Source organism: Anoplopoma fimbria, chromosome 9 (genome assembly GCF_027596085.1).
Source record: "Anoplopoma fimbria isolate UVic2021 breed Golden Eagle Sablefish chromosome 9, Afim_UVic_2022, whole genome shotgun sequence".
NCBI lineage: Eukaryota > Metazoa > Chordata > Actinopteri > Perciformes > Anoplopomatidae > Anoplopoma > Anoplopoma fimbria.
In genome coordinates, this window is record NC_072457.1 from 13,835,662 (window position 1) to 13,856,246 (window position 20,585).

At 40.9% G+C, this 20,585-nt stretch overlaps 1 protein-coding gene across 1 annotated transcript in view; it reads right to left on the minus strand.

Moving 5' to 3' along the window:
* lrba (LPS responsive beige-like anchor protein) overlaps window positions 1-20,585 on the minus strand; it is a 184,686-nt gene that overhangs the window by 132,955 nt on the left and 31,146 nt on the right. The window contains 16 exon segments of the mRNA XM_054605069.1: window positions 98-1,483; window positions 8,096-8,288; window positions 8,395-8,518; window positions 10,624-10,705; window positions 11,044-11,152; window positions 12,225-12,317; window positions 12,559-12,656; window positions 13,287-13,349; window positions 14,225-14,304; window positions 14,658-14,826; window positions 15,224-15,376; window positions 15,798-15,906; window positions 16,880-17,013; window positions 18,456-18,478; window positions 18,481-18,652; window positions 19,350-19,496. Of these exon segments, the coding sequence (XP_054461044.1) occupies window positions 98-1,483; window positions 8,096-8,288; window positions 8,395-8,518; window positions 10,624-10,705; window positions 11,044-11,152; window positions 12,225-12,317; window positions 12,559-12,656; window positions 13,287-13,349; window positions 14,225-14,304; window positions 14,658-14,826; window positions 15,224-15,376; window positions 15,798-15,906; window positions 16,880-17,013; window positions 18,456-18,478; window positions 18,481-18,652; window positions 19,350-19,496 (3,135 nt within the window).

The following is a 20,585-nucleotide window of genomic DNA, read 5'->3' on the forward strand; positions in this document are numbered from 1 at the left end:
CACAATTAGCGTTAACATAAGGGTTCGGAACTGAACCTGATCAGTTCTGTAAAACATTATTTATTGAAAGATCAAAAGTAGAGAAAAGGAAGCGTACTGTTGTATAGGTCTCCTTTAATTCAAGTCTCTCTGTGTCTAAGGCCACATTGGACACATCTAGTCTGGCGATTTTGATCTCTTTGGTCTTGCTGACAGAGTCTGCACTCTTCTGGGTGTCAGAGGTGGAGGCGGCGGCGGCGGCGGCGACGGTGGTGCCGTCTGTGGGAGAGGACAGAGTGTCCTCTTCAGTGGTGTCGGTGGTCTCTGAAGGCTGGCTAGGTGAGGTGGAGTCCGATGCTGCTGCGACCTCCTGGCCTGCAGAGGGCAGTGTGGTATCTGAAGGATGCTGGTCTGCAGAGGAAGACGGTTCATCTTTAACATTCTCTTTGGCTGGTTCTGCCTCACCTTGTTCAGGTGTTTCAGCTGGAGGAGCCTGACTCTCCTGTTTCTCTTCAGTTTCACTCCCATCTTGCGTTCCAACTTCCTGCTTCTCATCTTTTTCTTCGTCTGTCTTCATCTCCTGACCTTCCTGATCATCTTTCTTGTCTTCATCATCATCATGCTTATCATCCTCCTTTTTGCCCATCTTCCCTTCCTCTCCGGCTTCAGCTGAGGCATAAGAAGACTCCTCTTGGCTATCATCAGCATCACTGGTGTGGATCTGGTCACTGACGGAGGACACGTCAACCAGGTCCTCGTTGAAGACGGAGGCTCCACCCAGCACACTGTTGTCCAGACGGGCCGCGTCCTCAGTGGATGTTTGGTCAGTTTCACCTTCTTGTTCTGTACCTGCTTCATTCAAAGAGTCTTCTGTCATGGAGTTTGATGATTCACGTTTGGTAGCTTCAGATTTTTCATCATCTGCAACAGGTGTTTCTTCACTCGCAGATGTTGTCGCAGAGTCTTTAACCTCTTCCATTGCTTTTGTGTCTTCGGTTTCATCCTGGTCGCCAACTGATGTTTGTGTATCGTCAGTGTTCTTGTCAGTGGAAGCCTCAGTCACTGGTTCCTGCTTCTTTGTCTCTTCACTTTCCTCCTCTGTATCGTCTTTTTGTGTCACAGTAGCTTTAGTCTCTTTTCCACCTGAGCCGTCGTTGGAAGCCTCCTGAACCAACTTCTGCTCTTCTTCTTCTGCGCTGGCCAGAATGTTGGACACGGTGATAGATGCTTGTCCCCTTCCACCAGCAGCCTCCGGTGGGCTGGAAGTGACGGTGGAACTGGATGCCGAGTCGGGGGACTTCTGGGACAGCTCGTCCACTCTGAGCTCGATGACAGTGGACGGGGCTGTCTCCTCTGAAGGTGGCCCGTTGAAACATTCCATGGTCTCCGAGCTTTGGCTGACGCCAGAGATGGTTCGGAGTGTGCTCAGAGAGCCTGCAGACTCCTGACGCTGGTACTGACGGAACATACGGGACAGATTCTCTTTGTGCTGCTCAAAGGTGACCTGCAAACACAAAGGAGGATGTGTTCAAATTTTTGAAACATCAATCTTGGCACCAAGGTACTTAATTGGTCTATTCTCTAATCAAAGGATAATTCAGGTTTATTACAATTTAGGCATTACCTGTGTATTCTGGCCATCATTTCAATGGCTTATAATAACATTTTAGTTACTAAAGTAATTGCCAAGACCTGAGAACCCAGTGACATTGCTACAGTGAAGTCCGACTCGCAAGATACGAGTAGTAAGATGTTCAAACTAATAAAACTGAGCGCGAGAGCACCCAAAAGGTCATTACATAATTAAACCGACGTGCCCACCTACAATTAATACAGTAGATAAACATGGAACCAGGAAGTCGGTCTGAGAACTGTGATGGATGTTAAACACAGGCAACCACATAGGTTTGGCTAACCTGGGGGTTTGTTTCAAATCTTAATGATCGTTTAACAGCTTGTGTTTCTTGCTTCGTCAAACTTCTTTAAGTTGCTGTGTTCCACAATTCCAGCATATAACTTGGTGACGATAATTTTGTTACTACCAATAGGATGTAAAGACCAAAATGCTTTAAACTGGGATTGTCCTGTAAGTGTAGTTTCTGTAAAACTGTTGGAAAAAATGTATGTAAAGATTGTGATTATGTTTTTGCTTGAGAACGCAGAGAAGGCATCATGAAATGTTGAAAAATCTCCATGTTAGTTAAAGTACATGTTCGTTGTATTAAACTTTTTGCAGTGACCTGATTTACCAGTAGTAATACAAAAAACTCCAAAAAATGCCATCACATATTTTCCCGTCTCATCAAATCAACCCTCACTATCTCAAACTGCTCTCTATTGGTTTACACTTTGAGCATTTAACTGAATTATCTCTCCAACACCCGGTTTAATCTGGAAACATTACATAATGGAAGCTAAATATTCTCAAAATGCTCTTTAGTTGTGAGCTTATTACTGCATCCAACCACTGGGACCATTTGTGGTTAACCGTGCCAAATTAAAAACTTTTCCTCTCTCCTATGTGCAGTTGCCCAAGGCCTATTAACCTCTATCAGTCTTCTTACATCTGATATGGAGAGACTAGACTGCTAGTCTATATCGACAATGGTCTGCAGTGGCATTTGAGGAAGAGCCCATCCATGTAAGCAGTCATAGATTAGCAGTAGATACTATTAGTGTGTGTCTGCTAGCTGTGCTGAGTGCGTGTCCGGCATCGGCAAATCCTCCCACGCCTAATTTAAGACCCTGCATTAATCACTGGGCTTGGAGGACAGAAAGTCAAAGATGGGTTGGTGGGGGGAACGAGACCCACTTTGCTGCTTTTTCACCTGAGGCTATGTGGACAGAAGGAGAGAGAGAAAGAGAAAGAAAATGAGAAAGCCAGAGATCAAAAGGGAAGAAAAAAAAAATTATAAGAAATTGCAAAAGGAGGAAGAGGAAGAAAGTGAGTCATTGAGAGTGGAAGAAAGGGAAGGGAAAGAAAGAGGCTGATTATTTGTAATTAATTAGGCGTTATTGTTCTAAATTAGCCTGCTACACGGGTGCTCATTAATCTTCTGTAGTGGGAGGCAGTGATTGGTAATCCATAGCTGTTTTCAGAGTGCACAGTCTGTTCTAAATGCACCAGTAGTCCGTCTCTTTCTTTCTTCATCCCTCTTTCCCAGTGATCACACGGCAAGACCTTCTACCCCATTAGTTTGAGCTTAATTTGACATTTAGCATTTTTAGCAATTAAAAAGGCCACGTTCAGAGCACGCCGCTATGGAGAGCAGTGCAGAACATAACGTCATAGATCCAGGATGCAGGTCTGTGCATTAAGATGATGTATGCTGGCCTTAAATGGGGCTCTGTAACAGATCCAGTTACCATTAGACAGAGGTAGTATAAGTCTATGTGGTTTTTAAAAGAGCGGTTAGCCTCGCTACAATATATAGAAACTGCCTTGGGTGGCTAAGACATCAGCACTGATCTAATCTAATTTCATTCTACTCCATGACTCGGCCCGGCCTCAGTGGGGTATGGGAAAATGTTATGGTAATGTACAAAAACATGGTGGGCTTTTCTAATGTGACAGGTAACATGGGATTAACTGGGCGCAGCACGGCCGGATCATACAAGAGACTTGGAGTGCTTAGTAATGGGACACACTACCATAAACAAGAAGACGTTGCGGTACTTCAATATGGCAAGTTTATGTAGTTTTACCTCCAACGATACTTTAAAAAATATATACATATATCTCGAACGGACAACAATAAAATGTATCTCTTGTTCAAACAAACATCTACGAACAGATTTACACAACGATCTATAAAGAACCGAGACCTTCCATTGTCCCCATGTCTGTGCTGTATAACTGATCTGGATTAAGCAGAGACCCCACACCAAAACCTGTTTGGTAAAGGGTCAGCGTGGCAGAGCGCTGATCTTGGGAGACCCCCGCAGTCGGAGCCTGGGAGTCCCCATTTAGATAAATAGATAGAGAGCAACCACAAAACAAAGGGGAAATGGGGAGGGCAGCATGGCTCTAATCCGATTAGCTAAATGCAATTCCTCCTCCAAAATCAATGTCATCTGCTACCGCGGTGCTGGCTGGGTGGGTTGTTAGCTCTTGTTCACAATATCTTCCTTTCTCACTCGTTGTAAAAACATTTTTTCTTCTTGGTTTTCTCCTCCGATCTGATCCAGTGATATGCATACAGACTTTATCTGTAATTTCTCTCACAACCATAGGAAGACAAGTTGCACAAAAGGTCCTTTAGGTTACTTTACACTAATAGTTTAAAGCCAACCAGTAAAATTCATAAGGGTTTCCATCAGCTAATTTTTTCTGGGGATTGGCTACTGGATAGTAAAGACAACTCTTGATGCATGGCTATTATCTAGCATTGGCTTTTTCAATGTTCTCACTTCTTCCTTTGTCTACTTGTCAATGTATCTATCTGAAACTCTTCGCCAAGAACCACAGCTAGTGTGTCTCAATAACCACAGAGGGCAAAAGCCACACGGCAAAACTATTCTGCATTTCTCCGTGATCAGAAAAATGGTGATGAGCTACAATTAAACCAAAGTCCTCGAAATACGCTCAACTTCTAAAGATTATTGTAAAATGTCCAACTCATAATGTATATTGTATTTGATCAAAGATCTGAGGGCTGATTTCAGTTCATATTTATCTTTGTGGTAAAACAATTGGCAGGTATAATGAAGTTAGCTGGCAGTGGGAGTCTGAAGGACGGAGGAACCTTCACGCCTCGATCTCTGTCTGTTGGAGATCTCCTTGTTCTCAAACTGATTTGTGTGCAGAGATGGACGAGGGGCACCTTGGGTGGGTGTGTGGGCCGAGAGTGGGAGGGCTGTTGTGTCAGCGTGCCCACCTGCAGGAACATCTGTCTATTCAGAGACGCCTATGCAGATACACTGTCTTTCTTATGATTGACGCACGCACACGCACACACACACAGCTTTCTCCCATATACTTTCATTTAATTCTCAACAAATCAAAACCAGGTTCTTAGTGCTAGTCTATGCTTTAAATTAAATGAAATAAAATAAAATAAGAAGAATCTTACTTTGAAGTTGGGCAGTGACAAAGGAGCCAATCACAATCTACAAATCAAGCCTCTCTACAGTTCCCAGAAAGGTTAAAATAAACATTTGTACACTTACAAATTGGTATGACTGTACAAAAACAGATACCAGAATCAAAGATACCAAATATGGTTCTTATGCTTCCAATTTACTGTTACACACAAAAAATAAGTCAATACTTTAGTCTAGTTTTGTATAGCTAACATTGTTAGCAAATGGCATGAACTATGGAAAGAAATGGGAAACAGACCTGTTATACTGTTAAAACTTATATATATATATATATATATATATATACATCTTATATTCTATATAACAAAACATGTGCCTTAAATGCAGAAAAAAGTAAAACAGCTAGAAGAGGCACTAAAGAGAGGGTAGATCTCTATTCATGGCTGTTTCCATTTCCATATTTTCCATCCAGTGAAATATAATGGGTGCATCTGCTCCGCGACTTGGACAAACAGCGCACAAAGCAACAAACCAAACCTCATTACCTCATTGGTGGAGCTAATGAAGAGTATGGTGATACATAACACGAAAATGCATTATTAGAAAATGCAGTACAAAGACACTTGCCTCTACTTGCAAGGTGAGGCACATTATCCCTATACATGTCAAACTGACAACTTTACCAGAGTTGACACAAGGCGAGCTAATTCATAGAGTCTGTAGAGGAGATGTGGGCAAATATGTATTTGTGAATGCATATATGCACTTATCAAGAGGCTCCCAGTGGGCTGGTTGTATTTATGAGGCCTTGTTTCTCTGATTGTTCTCGCACGGTTCCGATGAATATTCAATGGGCTCGGAAAGAAGGGCTTCCTCGAGCCCGAGAGAAAAGGAGGGCAAGGAGAAAATGTGCCTTGTAAACTCACACACACACACACACACACACACACACACACACACACACACACACACACACACACACACACACACACACACACACACACACACACACACACACACACACACACACACACACACACACACACACACACACACACACACACACACACACACACACAGCCCTGCAGCAGTGGGAGGAGAGAGCAACAGTGACAAACAGCTTTGGTGCTACAAAGGTGGCAGGAAATCTATCAAACGGGACAATAAAATTGCAATTGAGTTTCTTTAGCTTTTTTATAGCAGATGCATGTATCTTGGTGGCTGGCTCACGCTGCAACCATCCAAGTCACAGGCGGGGTCCCTGCACTGCACTGAGTGTGCATTTGTGTGTGTGTGTGTGTGTGGGTTTGTGTATCTCTAATCTTACAGGAGTGAGGGTTTATTCACACACACTGTATGCGTGAAATTCGGTTGTTAGAAGAGTGCTGGGCGTTGTTACTAGAGCCCAAAAGAAGCAGCATTAATCTTGTGTGATTATAGGGAAAAAAGGCAATTACAGCTAGTCGTGTACGAAGAACGATACACAATTTCTGCACAACACCAAAATAGACACTTTGCTACGTTGCAAAGTGAGACCCCAACACTCAAAAAACAACAACTTAGGGTGAAGCTAAATCCTTATGTATAAAAAACATGATATAACATATTGACAATATCTCTGAAGGATATTAAATGAACACTAATATATCTATCTATCTATCTATCTATCTATCTATCTATAGATATATATCTATATATATATAGATATAGATATATATATATTCAAATATATATTATGTTACTGTCCAGAATGCAAGGGAATTGAAGATGTATATTAAACAGAGGGATAATAATAATGTTTTATTGTTAATGTTAAAAGAGAGAACAATATAGTTAAAAATGTAAACCTCAGCTGTTGTATGTACATGTGTTATATTTTCACTACTTTCACACTTTACTACATTGTCATGGTTTCACTGCACCACAATGTGCCCTCATCTTTGTGACCCTCTTGCATCAAATACTGCCCTTGACTGCCAATGTGAAACATTTCCTTAGACTTTCATTTGTACACGTTTTATTTCCATTGCTAGTTAGTTCTACAGTGTTCAGAGGTGCGAAGAGACGTTGGGGGCTCAGAGCATCCAGCATACAACACACACCGTCCAGCTAACTGCCTCCGTCATTGATCATCTCCCAGGCAGTCTGTCTGTGCCCCCTGCTGGACGCCGACGCCCACAGCATCCCACGCTGCAGTGGAGCGTCTCATATCACGAGTACTTCTTTAACACAGCCTTCAATCTGCCAGGCTTTAATTTTATTTTTTTTAAAACCCAGACCACAATCTGACACCAACCTCAATTACTTCACTGCTTTGGAAGAGAGTAGCGTAACATGATATCAACAGTGAATTTCTTAAGCAGTATTTTGAATTCGGCTTTTGGAAATAAGAAGTGCCAGAAGTTTATTTTTATCTGTGCAACGTGAAAGGGAGAGACTCTTTACATAAATAAAGAGTGGATTGGCTGGTGGACTCGTTTCCATTGGTTTACACTACAACTAGCTTTTAAATTATAATCACTGAATGGTTCCATGGCTTAATCTGATGGGCACGGAGAGGCCAGGTCCAATTACTATGCTAGAATGCTAGCCTACGCTGCGAGTTAAGAGGGTCAGACGATAATGCTCTCTAATTTCTTATTTGATGAATTGCACTATGTCTGATTCAAACTAAACATATGGGTGACAGAGCCGATGGCTTTGACTGAATGCTGCTGTCCGTTTGGCTGCAATCGAACTGAGGAGGAGGGCTACGGTTACAGTAATGTGGTGAATGTTTAGGCTGACAATACTCAAGCAAGATGTGAGTGTGTGTGCAAGTGTGTGTGTACAAGTGTGTGTAAATGTTCTTGAGTTTACCAGAGAGAGATAAAGAGCGTGTGAGTTAAAAAGAAGCGAAACGGGAACGAAAAAAAAAAAAAAAAAAAAAAAACTGTAAAAATGAAACAGATGAGGAGATAGAAGAAGATCCACAGAGGAGGATAAACAAAGCTGTGTCTGACCTGCTTGCGTGTGCGTGCGTGTGCATGTGCGTGCGTGCGTGTGTGTATATGGATATAATGAGCGCTCTGACCTTGGAGTGGGTGATGGACAGGGTGTCCACCCAGACGCGCCAGCCGCCCCACTCATATTTGATGGCGTGGTAGAGCAGGATGCGGAAGATGGCGTACACCATCTCCGTGATTTTCTGCTCCTCGCTGTTCTGCGGGTTGATGAAGCACAGAGAGATCATCCACTCCTGCCACACGGAGCACTGCAGCAGGCTCCTGAAACAAACAAAAAAAAGTACACAGGAGTATGAGGTGCTGAACGTGAATCCCTTCAGCGGCGTGTGATGTAGTTCTCCATCTTGTGAAGTGGTGGAATTCTTACCTGCGGTTCTCTCGGCTGTTATTGAACAGTTTGATCATGTCTGACAGAAAGACCTTGCGCACCTCCATGCTCTCGGGGGATGGGGGAGAGGTCTTCAGCAGAGCAGCTATTATCTTCAGAATCTCTAGAAATATTAACAGAAACATACACACTCTGTTTAAGGATTGAGTTAAAAAAAAGATTTCCAGTAAATGCTGTGAGGAAAATATGAAAATACTTCTTATTCTGTTCAGAATGTACGTCTGTGTTTGTTCGGTAAAAGACAATACATTAAACTGGAGGAAGTTATATTGTAAAGGATTACGATTTAAAAAGTTTGGATTAGGAAACATCCAGCACTCTGTTGTGGAAATGAAACTGCAACAAATCAACAACTAAATCATCCATTGGTATCAACATGTGCAAATCATTGTGTCACAAACTATCTTAACTCCAAAATGTACACACCTGAAAAGCTATGCCTGTGGTAAGAAAAACAGAACAGAGCATAGTGGAGAGAAATTTTTTTTTTTTTTTTTAAAAAGTCCATGCCATTGATCTTTATCATACTGTAATGGTTTTGGTATTGTTTCAAACGAGAGAGCCAGAGTTGCAGGCCCTTTCTGGAAGGCTTGGCTTCGGTTAAACCAAAGAGACTGACTGTTTAGATGAATTATCTAGACAATGTCAGTGTCCATTTACTCTGAGTGGAGAGATGGCGGGGCTTGGATTTCACTTGTCTCTTCAGACCTTGGCGCTAACCGATGCCCCCTTGCCCCGGCAGACGGTTGTGTTGTTTCTACGCCTTAGTCACTCAAATTATGAGTCGCTGAACCTTTACCGCCAGAAAATTACCCCAGCATGTACTGGGAATGAGGATGGAGGGATGGCGTATTCCCCTTCTTTTTTTTCCATTTGCTCTTGGTTCCTTTTTCCCCTTGAGTTAATTTGAGGGAAACGGTACTTCCTCGGTTTGTTTGATTGGCTCTGACGTTACTAAAGACTGCAATCAGGGGGCCATTTTGGGAGTTTGTCGCAGATTAAATCAAGAGAATGCACGGCAAAGGAGAAACAGACCACCGCTCTGTTCCATGGACTGTGCTCACGTGTACAAACCCGTACAAGGTTTCTATGATATATACCGCCTGTCTAGGATGGTTGGGTAGGAGAGTTTTTAACACAACAAAGCCTTAAGATAATCAATGTGTGACAACAGCAGGACCTTGTCAGATTAAGGCTGGTTGGAAGCAAACCTTGGTTGTGATTATACCGAGTGCTTGAATTTCAAACTGATTTAAGCTGTTTTGCAAGTGTGTGCACACAAAGCTGCACGTATGAGTGGAAGCGCCGGTATAATAGAGAGAGGGATATGTTTTCTTTTCTTAGCTGAAATGAATACTTAACATTTAAACATATGAGAGATTTTGTGAGCCGACGTGAAATTGGAGGTAAGTAACAGCCTGAAAATATAAGATGGGAGCACTGATCAAAGCCTGGAGTCGCTGTCTCAGCTTATTATGTAGCTGCATATGAAAAATGTGCACGCAATGTCTACTAGTAATGATGCACTGGTATCATAAAAATATGCATATTGTGTATGTGCGAGTATAAATCAATACATTACATACACATGCAAATGCAGAGTATGCATGCTTTAAAAACACTTTTCTTCTTTGTCTAAGTCATAAACAAAATATCATCAATCATATTTTAATATTTATTTTCAAATAAACTAATAAAATATTACAACATTAAATATTTACTCCATATAAATACTGTATTAATATTATATGATTTAAGCAAATGCATTAAAGAAATAAACTCAAAATTGTCTTCAATGCAAATATATAATAATTGATTAAATGTATTAAATGCATACATAAACATAATATTTTCACACGCTGAATTCAATTCCATCATAATTTAAATACATATATCATTCTTCATATGCAAATCAATCCCCACAAAACAGGATACAGACTTCCCATAAAACTAGCAGATGTGTGTATATTTGTCACACAAAGTGTTTGCACCGTCCTCGTGCTCGGATTATGCATGACATCTGAGGTTCAGTTGTATGAAAATACCCTCCGGCTGCTAAATTTATGTCGTTCATTTGTTTGACTGTATATAGCGATCGCACAGCTCCGTGGGGAATATCCTCTAGTGCAGTATGGAGCAATAGGTATGTAGAGGGTACGCTGCAGGGGATGATTTAGGAGAGTAGTGTGGCGCAGAGGAGGCACTTACGTGGGTTGAGAATCTTCACAGTGGAGTCGGGGTCCGGATGCTGTTTATGGATCACTTGAGTGCAGATCTGCTCTGTAAGAATCTACCGGGGGAACACAGAGGGGGATTCAAGTCATAAATATCCACATCGGTCCTAACCATAACAGAGACACAAACCACACTACGGATACACAAAGCTATGTATACGTTTCACCATCGCATAGTATACGGCCGAATAGCCAAATTAGGTTTCTGCAGGTGGTGAGCCACACAGTTTATATTTAAACTAACTCATAAAATTGTCAGGTTGAATAATGAAATTAAAAAAAGAAAATTAGAAAAGACAAGATTAGTTAAATGAGTTAAAAACACAGAGGTTATTATTGTAGTTCTATGAAGATCATTTCAGGCCTGGAGTGTGTACGTTTGCTGAGGACTGACCTCGAAGAGCACATTGTAGGTTGTCATGGTGAACTGGCTGGAGTGGAGCATCAGGCGTTCGGTGAGCAGTGAGAAAAGGCCATGACTCAGCATGACCTCAGGTTTCCTCCTGATCAGGAGGTCAAAGGTCAGTCAGTAAACTTCAGTATTTGCGAGAGCAGTGTTGTATCAGTCAATTTGTTTTCAAACTTTATATTAAATTATATTGAAAATGTCTTGAGACACCATACATTTTGATAATTGACAAGAACAAAATCTGGAGTTTCGGATTAATCAGATTATTGCAGCTGTTGACATCTGTAGATGTATAAATCAGCTGAGCTCCAGCCGACATTTGACATGGAGGAAATTAAAAAGAGAATTTCTGCTGACTAAGTAAGAGCAGTTCTTCACAGAAAACTATTTTCATCAACCCTTTCATCTCTGTTCATGGATCAACTCCAATCTTAGTTGTAGCTCAGCTCAAAAACTCTGGACTGTTTGCAGTCTGATGATCAATCTTGCATCTGGATCACAAAGCTTTGAAACTGTTGCCAAGACAGAACTAGAGTTGTTTCTGGTACCTCTACTTTAGCTTGATTTTTGAAAATAATAATGCAATAGGACATGACTCATCATGCATTCCAACCAAAATAATGCTGGGCAATTGGATAGATGTGATCTGGAGCACAAATTATCAGGTAATAGTAAGAACTTTTAATAAAAGGAGCGGTACTGGATGTCATGACACAAAAAGATAACGCAGAAGTGACGCATAACTTCAATATTTTACAGTTGTTCTGTCACTATATGGAGTCTACTACTACAAAAAAGCAGAATAACTAGCATAAGCAACAGAAACAGATATTGTAGAATGAAGCTATGGTATCAATAATCAACATCAGAGCAATTCCCTTTCAGTTATTAATCCCTTTATTACTATTAAAACTTTGATTTTGTATATTATTTGACATTTTCTAATACAGACTGAACAGCTCTCTTTTTGCTTAAAATATATTTTTTGGCCAGTTCGCCTTTATTATAAACAAGACTGATATACTGGAAAGGGGAGAAATAGTTGACGACTTGCAGCAAAAAGGCTACAGGCCAGATTCAAACCCAGGCAGCTGCAGCTACCTGGGCACAAAAAACAAACTACAATTCTGAAAGTGGCAAAGATTTTAGTTTGTGAGTGTACTTACTTTGGTGGCAAGTGTTTCAGAAAGTAGCCCATCACTTTGAGTGTCTGCACTCTTATTCCTTCACTTTTTGAGGCCAGAAGCTTGTAAATCACACTGTGGAAAAAGCAAATTAAAATCAAATTATACATCACTTTTCTCTTTTTAAATAAGTATTTTTTAAAGTCAAAAACACTTAAAACATTTAAATTCCTAAAATAGAATTAAATAGAATCCACAATCTAAAGTGTTGCATAAAGCTACAGTGACTTTAGAGTAATTATTTAAAATTACAGTTTGAGCAAAAACATATAAAACTATGAGTACATCAGCAAATAATATAACAGGTGATCATTACCGAATCCCGTTGCGCTGGTCGAAGGCCTGGACCATGGACCCGGGATGTTCAGACATCAGAGCCACCAACAATTGCAGTACATCCATGAGATTGTCATCCTGAAGGGAGAGAGAAGAAAGGACTTGAGGCTATTGTGGTGTAAAAGTAGAGCAGTGTGAAGAATACTTCCTCTAGTGTAGTTGAAGTGAGTCGGCTATCAAGGAAAGGGGATATCTTAAATTATGAGGAATGCTTATTCAGCTGTACATGTCAAAATAAAACAGATATATGTGCATCATTCACCACTAACTATTCTTCTGATGTTTAGTGCCGTTACAGCAATAATGTAAGAAGGAAAGCGAGAAAAAAAATCCAGTACACATACTGGATTATATCCCAAGCATAGGAACTAAAGAATTACAATATGTGCTGTATAGAATGAAGGGCTGCTACATGTCGGTGGGTTTCCAGGCAGTGTTGTAATCACCCTGTATTCTTACAAGGTTCACTGCATTACTGACTGATTCATTTGTTATGCATCACTCCACTGTAAACAAAACCACTTCTGTCAGAACGTCTAACTGGCAGACTTGGAAAACTAACGAGGAACAGTGATGCAGCTATTTAGCAACAGGAATAGTTTGCTTTTGCTCTGCATTTCATATGGTGAGAGGAGTTAGGACAGTGCAGTGGTGTTATGTTGCCATCTGGTGGTGAGGTCCCTGCTGAACAGCAGTCCAGATGCTTACCTCATGCATGGTCAGGAGGTAGTTGAGGATGCTCTGTAGCTCATCTTCCTTCACTCCATGATCCTAGAAATATAATTGCACAGAACATATCACAAATGTTTATTCACTGTGTTTTACTCACATTCACCAGATAGTACATGTAGAAATCAAAACAAAGCTATCACACCTGCTTTTGGAGAGGGGAGGGCAACCTAATAAACTTCAATCTATCACAGTGTTTCCAAATATGACCAGATATCTAAATAACTGTATTTCGGGATAGTGCTTTGCAGAGACATTTCACACACAAGGAGAAAAAAGGAAAAAATCCCAACTAATGAGAACATGATGATCAAAGAAGGAAATCCATACATTGCTCATTTATCACTAAAACGAGGAGACGAGGACATGAAAACCTTCAAGAATACAACAAAAGCACTACACATAAAACCTCCAGGCAATATTTATTGTCACATCATAACATTATAATAACCCATCATTAAATATCCAAGCCCTAAGTGGTTCTATATAGAGAAATAAACATAGTATAAGTAGAAAGAAATTCAGACCTTTTCTAGATTTAGACTTACTAGTTCCAAAAAAAGTAGCCTCATAAAATATTGACTGCAGTATATTATTAAGCAAATGAAAAAATGTAATGAAGGCAAAATTCTTTAATCAACCAGCAGAAATCTACGTAGCATTGTTGGTTGACTAAGAGTTAACTACACTTGCTGTTGTTTAAAGCAGCAGCTGGTCTGCTCTTCAGCATATTGAATGTTGCTGGTGCTATTGACAATCAGACTGCAACTCCACTGCAATCAGAGCGCAACAATATAAATAGTCACATACATCTGCCACTAGTACCTATAGTACACAGATCCCTCAAGTGACTCACTAACACAAGTCTATTTTGGTTGTGGATGCTGGGTTGTTTGGCAATGGCATCATGAACGTACCTTCATTATGAGCTGCTTGACAAACAACAACAGAAAGGCTCGCAAAGAAAGGATCTCCTTCTGGTTCGGCCTTGGACCATCTGAAAACCCAAATGGCAAAAAAAATGGCTGTTGAAAGTATCAGATAAATGTGCAACTGAGCACGATTCAGAAGGATTAAACAAGAAATTATCGAATGATCAATCTATTGTTTCTTATAAAGGCAAAGTTCTGGCCCTGATTCATTACTTAGGACTTGCAGTGATAGAAGTACAAGTGACTCTGTGTTTATAGGTGTGGGTCCTTAATTATGTGTATTTGTGAAATCTACCTTTACATGCATGATCTGTACATATATTTGAGAGGAAGCCAGAAGAGAGAACACAGTACATCCGTAGTGGTCAATTACTGCACAACATTAGAGTATATTTTTGCATGTAGCGTGCAGCCTCACCCAGGCCTTTGGGCACGACTCCACTGCGGTCCTGGGGGTTGACGACCCAGTAGTAGTATTTCATTGTGTGCATGACCTGAAGCACAGTGCCCACCCTGCGAATGGTGTTGTAGATGGTCACTGTGCTGATGAACTCTGTTGCTAGGTAGGTGTAGAGTGTCAGTTGCACCTGCAGAAGATAAAAAGCACACATGAAAACACACGCTTGATAGTTTGAGTGGAATAGTTCGTTTTTTTAGTGTGTCCTAGCTTCTTAGCCCCCAAGGGTTGTAGTCAAGCCTTTCTCATTTAATTAGCCACTGAGTCACATGTGGAGAGAAAACCTTGAACTCTGAGCTGAACGCTGAGCTGAACTCTGAGACACTGAAAATAGAATGTAGGGCAAGACCATACAGAGCAAGAGAGGGTGAAGACGACCGTGCACGTCTGTGTGAGTGTGCACATCTGGATGTAGTAACCCATATGTATGTGTCCTATCTTCATGTGTATATCTGCATCTTTACAAATGCGACCAAACGTGTAAGAATGTAACGCTGTGTGTATATATATATTTGTATATATCATACCTTGGCAGGGGCATGGATCCAGATGGCGGGGTTGAACAGAATGTGGTCGCACAGCTGCTTGAGCAGCAAGATGCCATTCTGCAAGTTGCTAAGGTATCTGGAAAAGGCCAGCACAATGTCCAGGACGGGCCGCGTCACATGCACCTTGGAAGACTGTTGGACAGACAAGGTGGAGACAGAAAGTGCCACAATAGGAGGTGGGGGAAAAAAAGAAGAGGGTGATATGTCAGTGAGGAGTCAAAGACGTGGAGAGCAGAGAGGGGGTAAATGAGGTAGAACAACAAAAAAGGGGAGGGAGAGGACACATGTAGAGAAAGATGAGGAGGAGCTCCTCTTCTGCCTAACAAGCACACAAGCCAGCTGTGACCTCCAAATACAGCTGAGGGAAAACAAAGTCTGTCTCATATTAAGCATCAGTATTGGTGTGTGCCTGTGTTGGTGTGTTTGTGGCGTTAAGGGAATCCAGATAAGCTTCATTACTGCACTGGGTTGATTACGTGCAGCTACTGGTACGGGAGGATGGCTCTCTCTGGTGTATTTCTTCGCCAGCTGAGCTTATTTGTGTTTGTCTCACCTTCTCCAGAGTGTAGCCGATGACGAGGAAGCCTTTGCAGGCCAGGACCTGCTCTTGCATAGCCACTGAGTTCTTCAAGAGCTCCATCACAAAGGATAGCAAAGTGCAGCTAAGAGGCCCACAGACAGACGGACAGAGAGACAGTGACAAAGAGAGAGAGAGAGAGAGAGAGAGAGAGAGAGAGAGAGAGAGAGAGAGAGAGAGAGAGAGAGAGAGAGGAGAGAGAGAAAGAGAGGAGAGAGAGAAAGAGAGGAGAGAGAGAGAGAGAGAGAGAGAGAGAAAGAGAGGAGAGAGAGAGAAAGAGAGGAGAGAGAGAAAGAGAGGAGAGAGAGAGATTGAGTTAGACAGTGACAATAATCTATAGAAGCTGCTGACAAAGCCCTGACTGTGAAGGGCATATCCTGCATGAAATGTGATTGAATGAGGGTGTCGTGTCCCCATTGCGTTGGGACAGATTCTACTTAGCATCACCTTGAGGGCAGCGCATACAACAACGCTGCAAATTCATAAGCAAGATGGCATCACGACTTTCAAGCTCGGCTTTGCATCACAAGTTGCAAACACAACAAACCTAATTCGCAACTGCTTTTAAATCTAACTGTTGGTCTGTATTTGACAGAGGTATCTCTAAATGTCATAGGCAGACATATTTCCTTTTTGACAGAAAGCAGTGTTACCTGAAAAGCCATCATTACTAAACCGAAAATAATAGACTGCATGTATTGTCTGTGTACCAGCCATACAAAGGTACTGTTATTTTAGCTTGAAAACAAATCTTGATATGTAAAATGAGTGGAATACCTCTTTAAAAAAAATATATATAAATATATATAATTACCTGATGCATAAAATTAAGTTAGCCTTATCTTTTATATGTTGTAATAAAACTGTCAAATTTGAACATTGTCAGAAAATTGGCTTATTGTGCCAATTTATTACCCACGTTAATATTTACACTTAATCTGTTACATACTATCACATGGCTCAATGCATAATATAAAATCCTGAGATGCCAACTGATTACATTTAAAAAAAACATGTTTCATACAGTGTGTTTTTTTTGTGTGTATGTGTGTAGTTACCAGACAGAGGTGTCCAGCTCTTGGCTGGAAGGCTGGCAATAATCCAGCTGTGCAAACAGAGGGAAGAGGACCTGCACGCCTCCGATCGAGTGAATGCCACTCTGGACCGAGTGCGTCACCACGGCCTTCACATCCTACGGAAACAAACATACAAGTGGGCAACACAGATATTTGCTCTGATAAGCAGTTTGTGCACTAAACTAGTTCCATGTGTTGACATATTTGAAAGTATTTAGAAGTAGCTGCACAGTCAAAAACAAATAAAATGGTAGTTATTTTTCATACCACTACAGTCTGCTTTTTATCCTAACTGGCACAAATTGAAATGGACCTTTTGAATCTTTGACCACTAATAAGTACTCAAACTTAAACCATGGTTTTGCCATTGCCAAAAGACATGCTCAGTGTTTGAAAGGGTAAATATAATTCCAGATCTCGATAGTAAGTGTTTTGTTTTCAGTTGTTGGAAGATTTTATTTTCTTTAAATGTTTAGCAGTGTGGTGTCTTATGTTTATGGTGCGACATCAATGGAGGCTTGGCAAAACATTTTCCTCTCTATAGGATTGGAATTTTTGAGCATGGCATAGCAAAGCTGAGAATATAGGTCACATATTCATTCATATTTCACACTGTGGTATGCGAGTGTGTGTGTGTGTGTGTGTGTGTGTGTGTGTGTGTGTGTGTGTGTGTGTGTGTGTGTGTGTGTGTGTGTGTGTGTGTGTGTGTGTGTGTGTGTGTGTGTGTGTGTGTGTGTGTGTGTGTGTGTAGCTATCTTTGTGAGGACCAATTTGAGTTTTTAACCTTCAGAGTGAGGACATTTCTGGAAAGCAAAGATATTTTGTTCCGTCCTCATTTTGAAATCCTTCAAAGCTTGTTTGAGCGTTCAGACTTGGTTTGAATGTTTGAGTTAGAATAAAGTGGAGGTTACGGTTGGGGTCAGGTATTTAGCTGTGAGTGTGTATTTCCGCATGCACGTTTGTGTGGTGGAGAAAGCACATGTTGTTCGTGGCAGCAAAAGCCTCCTTCACAAAGGACACATACGTGTTCTTTGATGAGAGGGCATGAGAGAAAACTCAATTAGTGCTAGAGAAAAGAAAACTCAAAATGAGTGAGGGGGCATGGGTTTTTGTTAACAGTCTATGGAAAACTACCAAAAAGTTCACCACCTACTTCGAACAGGAAAAAATGCACAATGACTTGTAAACTAACTTCACCAAACCCTCAGTCTCTAATTCCATAGTTAGAGCACCAGTATGGCATTTTTCAGCAGCTGCAGCACTCTGGTTAGCTCAACACTTTTGCACCTCTGCCCTAATGAGACTATTAAAATGAAAAGATGACAACTGGCACTCTTTCATTATCGCAGAGGAGGAAAGTAAGTGTAAAACGTGGTACATATGGAACAGCAGGAAGAAAGGAGCAGGCCTACAGGTGGCGAATGAATTTGCAGCATGCCAGCATGGTGACTTCAGGTTAAATTTAAAGAATGGCAATCCTAGTATCATCAACGCCAACTCCAAGAGGAATGGCTATCAGTTGCTATAGAAGCAAGTGTTACATGAAAGGCCAAATTACCTGCAGCATGAGTGCGTGGGGGAGTGGACGAAAATGGAGGCGTTGTCCTTGGGGGAGGACTCAAGGCAGAGCTGGGCATCTGTGGCTCGAGGGTTATAAGCGAAGGAAATACATGAAGATAGCTTTCCATCGTACAGTAAGGTCTTATGATGCTCGGCGAACAGTAAGTCACTCTCTGCTTTGTACTTGAACGTGCCCTGAAGAGAGGGAAGTAGAAGAAGGAAGGGGGGGTCATTTAGTGGAAGAGAACATACGGAGTCATGATACATTAAAGACACAGACAAACTAACTAGTATCTTTAATTTCACACTACTAGTATCAAATACTAAAAAACTAAACAAAACTCATCCAACATCTCTGGACTGTGACAATGTTTCTATCGCAGTGATTATGAGCATTTGAGATACAAATGTATATCTGGGCATGCACAGACAAATATTTGCTACTCTGGCAACCTTTTTTGTTTTGTATCTTTATTCTATGTCGGCCTGTGTAAAGTTGTCTATTTTTAGTGTTAAGTTAATACATTTTTTTAAATTCCGGTTAAAAATACTATGCTTATATTTAAGGCTGCATGACTTTCCATATGTTGTTGCCCTTAAACTACAGCAAATATGGCAGAGCATCTATTGTCAAGATTTTAATGTCATCTCACTTTGTTGATGGAGTCTTGCAAAGGAGAATATCATGGACTTAACCAGGTAAATCATGCATTAATAATCTATTGCCAGGTGTTCCTTTGATCAATATTTCTCATTAGACAATGGAAAGCTTATCCAACCATTAAATTGTCCTTTTTTTTTTGTTTTAGAATGATCCTCCATATATAAAAACAACACAGATTTCAGCTTTATAAAAATAATGTTGATCATCTCAGGCTTTATGGCTTCCAACCTGGTAACCCGGTCCCAGCTGATAGATAGCCAGGATCTGAGCAGCGCTGAGAGCCTCTCCAAACAGGTAGACTGCTCCCATCTGACCGCAGAACACACGGTTGGCATCTGCTGTCTCAGACGATCCCAGGAAACACTTGTCAAACGTCTGCAGCAGGAAGGATGTTGGAGGTAGGAAGAAAGGAAGAAAGAAAAAACACAGAAATAGACAATTAAAGGTGGTAAGGAATTAAGACAGGAGGTAAGGATATTAAAAAAAACACCAAAAGTAGCCTGAAGGAACGGAGGGAAAATGCATATTCATGTCAATAATTGGCAACACACAGCCTCCAACTATAAGCATATTGTGGCTAACATGATAATGTTCCATCTTCCTCTGGTTATGGTCAGTGAGGCATTGTTAGAAGTGTTGAGAATGATGAGGCCACATCTCAATCAAGATGCTAATTTGCTTTCGGACATACTGACACATCTAGAGGATTAAACTACACTGTGGGGGTGTTTTCATTCCAAACTAAATTTGATTTAAGAATCTCATAACTCAGCATGACAGAAAGCAATCCCGGAGACTGTGACAGAGTTCATATGGTGACGTGTGAGAGGAGCAGGTTGTGTATACGTCATTTTCCACTGTACTATTCATGCTAAAAGATGAAAAGAATAGTTTCACCCCCGGGCCCTCTGAAAGAAGAGACTGAGATTAGATATATCTGTATGCGAGGTTTGCATCTCAGTTTTTTGGCAAACGCTCCTGCAGCAATATCTGGTTCTGAAATTGATATTTGCCAGAAAAATCTGTACCTTGCACCCACATGACAAACCCTGATGTAGCAGCAGGTGGAATTGTTCAAATAAAAGCCTGCCAGAGGTTTTATGCAGTAATTGTTCTGGTTTACAAGCTCACACAGACCACACTCATCCATAGAAATGGCCAACATAAAGGACTAGTTTGGTGTTGGGAAAATTGCTTATTAACCTTTAAGTGTTAGATGAGGAGATTCATATCACCATGTCATATCTTGTTTGTTAAATCAGTTAAAAAAACGAAGAGTAAAAACATCCTAAAGTTATGGTTTAGTGAGCCAAAGTATTTATTGGCTTGGTGCAGTGACTCCCAATGATTCGCACTCTTGAGGCTAATAAGCTAATCCGCTGCAGTTTAATATTTAGCTTGACAGACACGATCATCACAAATCAATTTTAATTCTCAGCTAGAAAAGCAAATAAGAGTAATTTG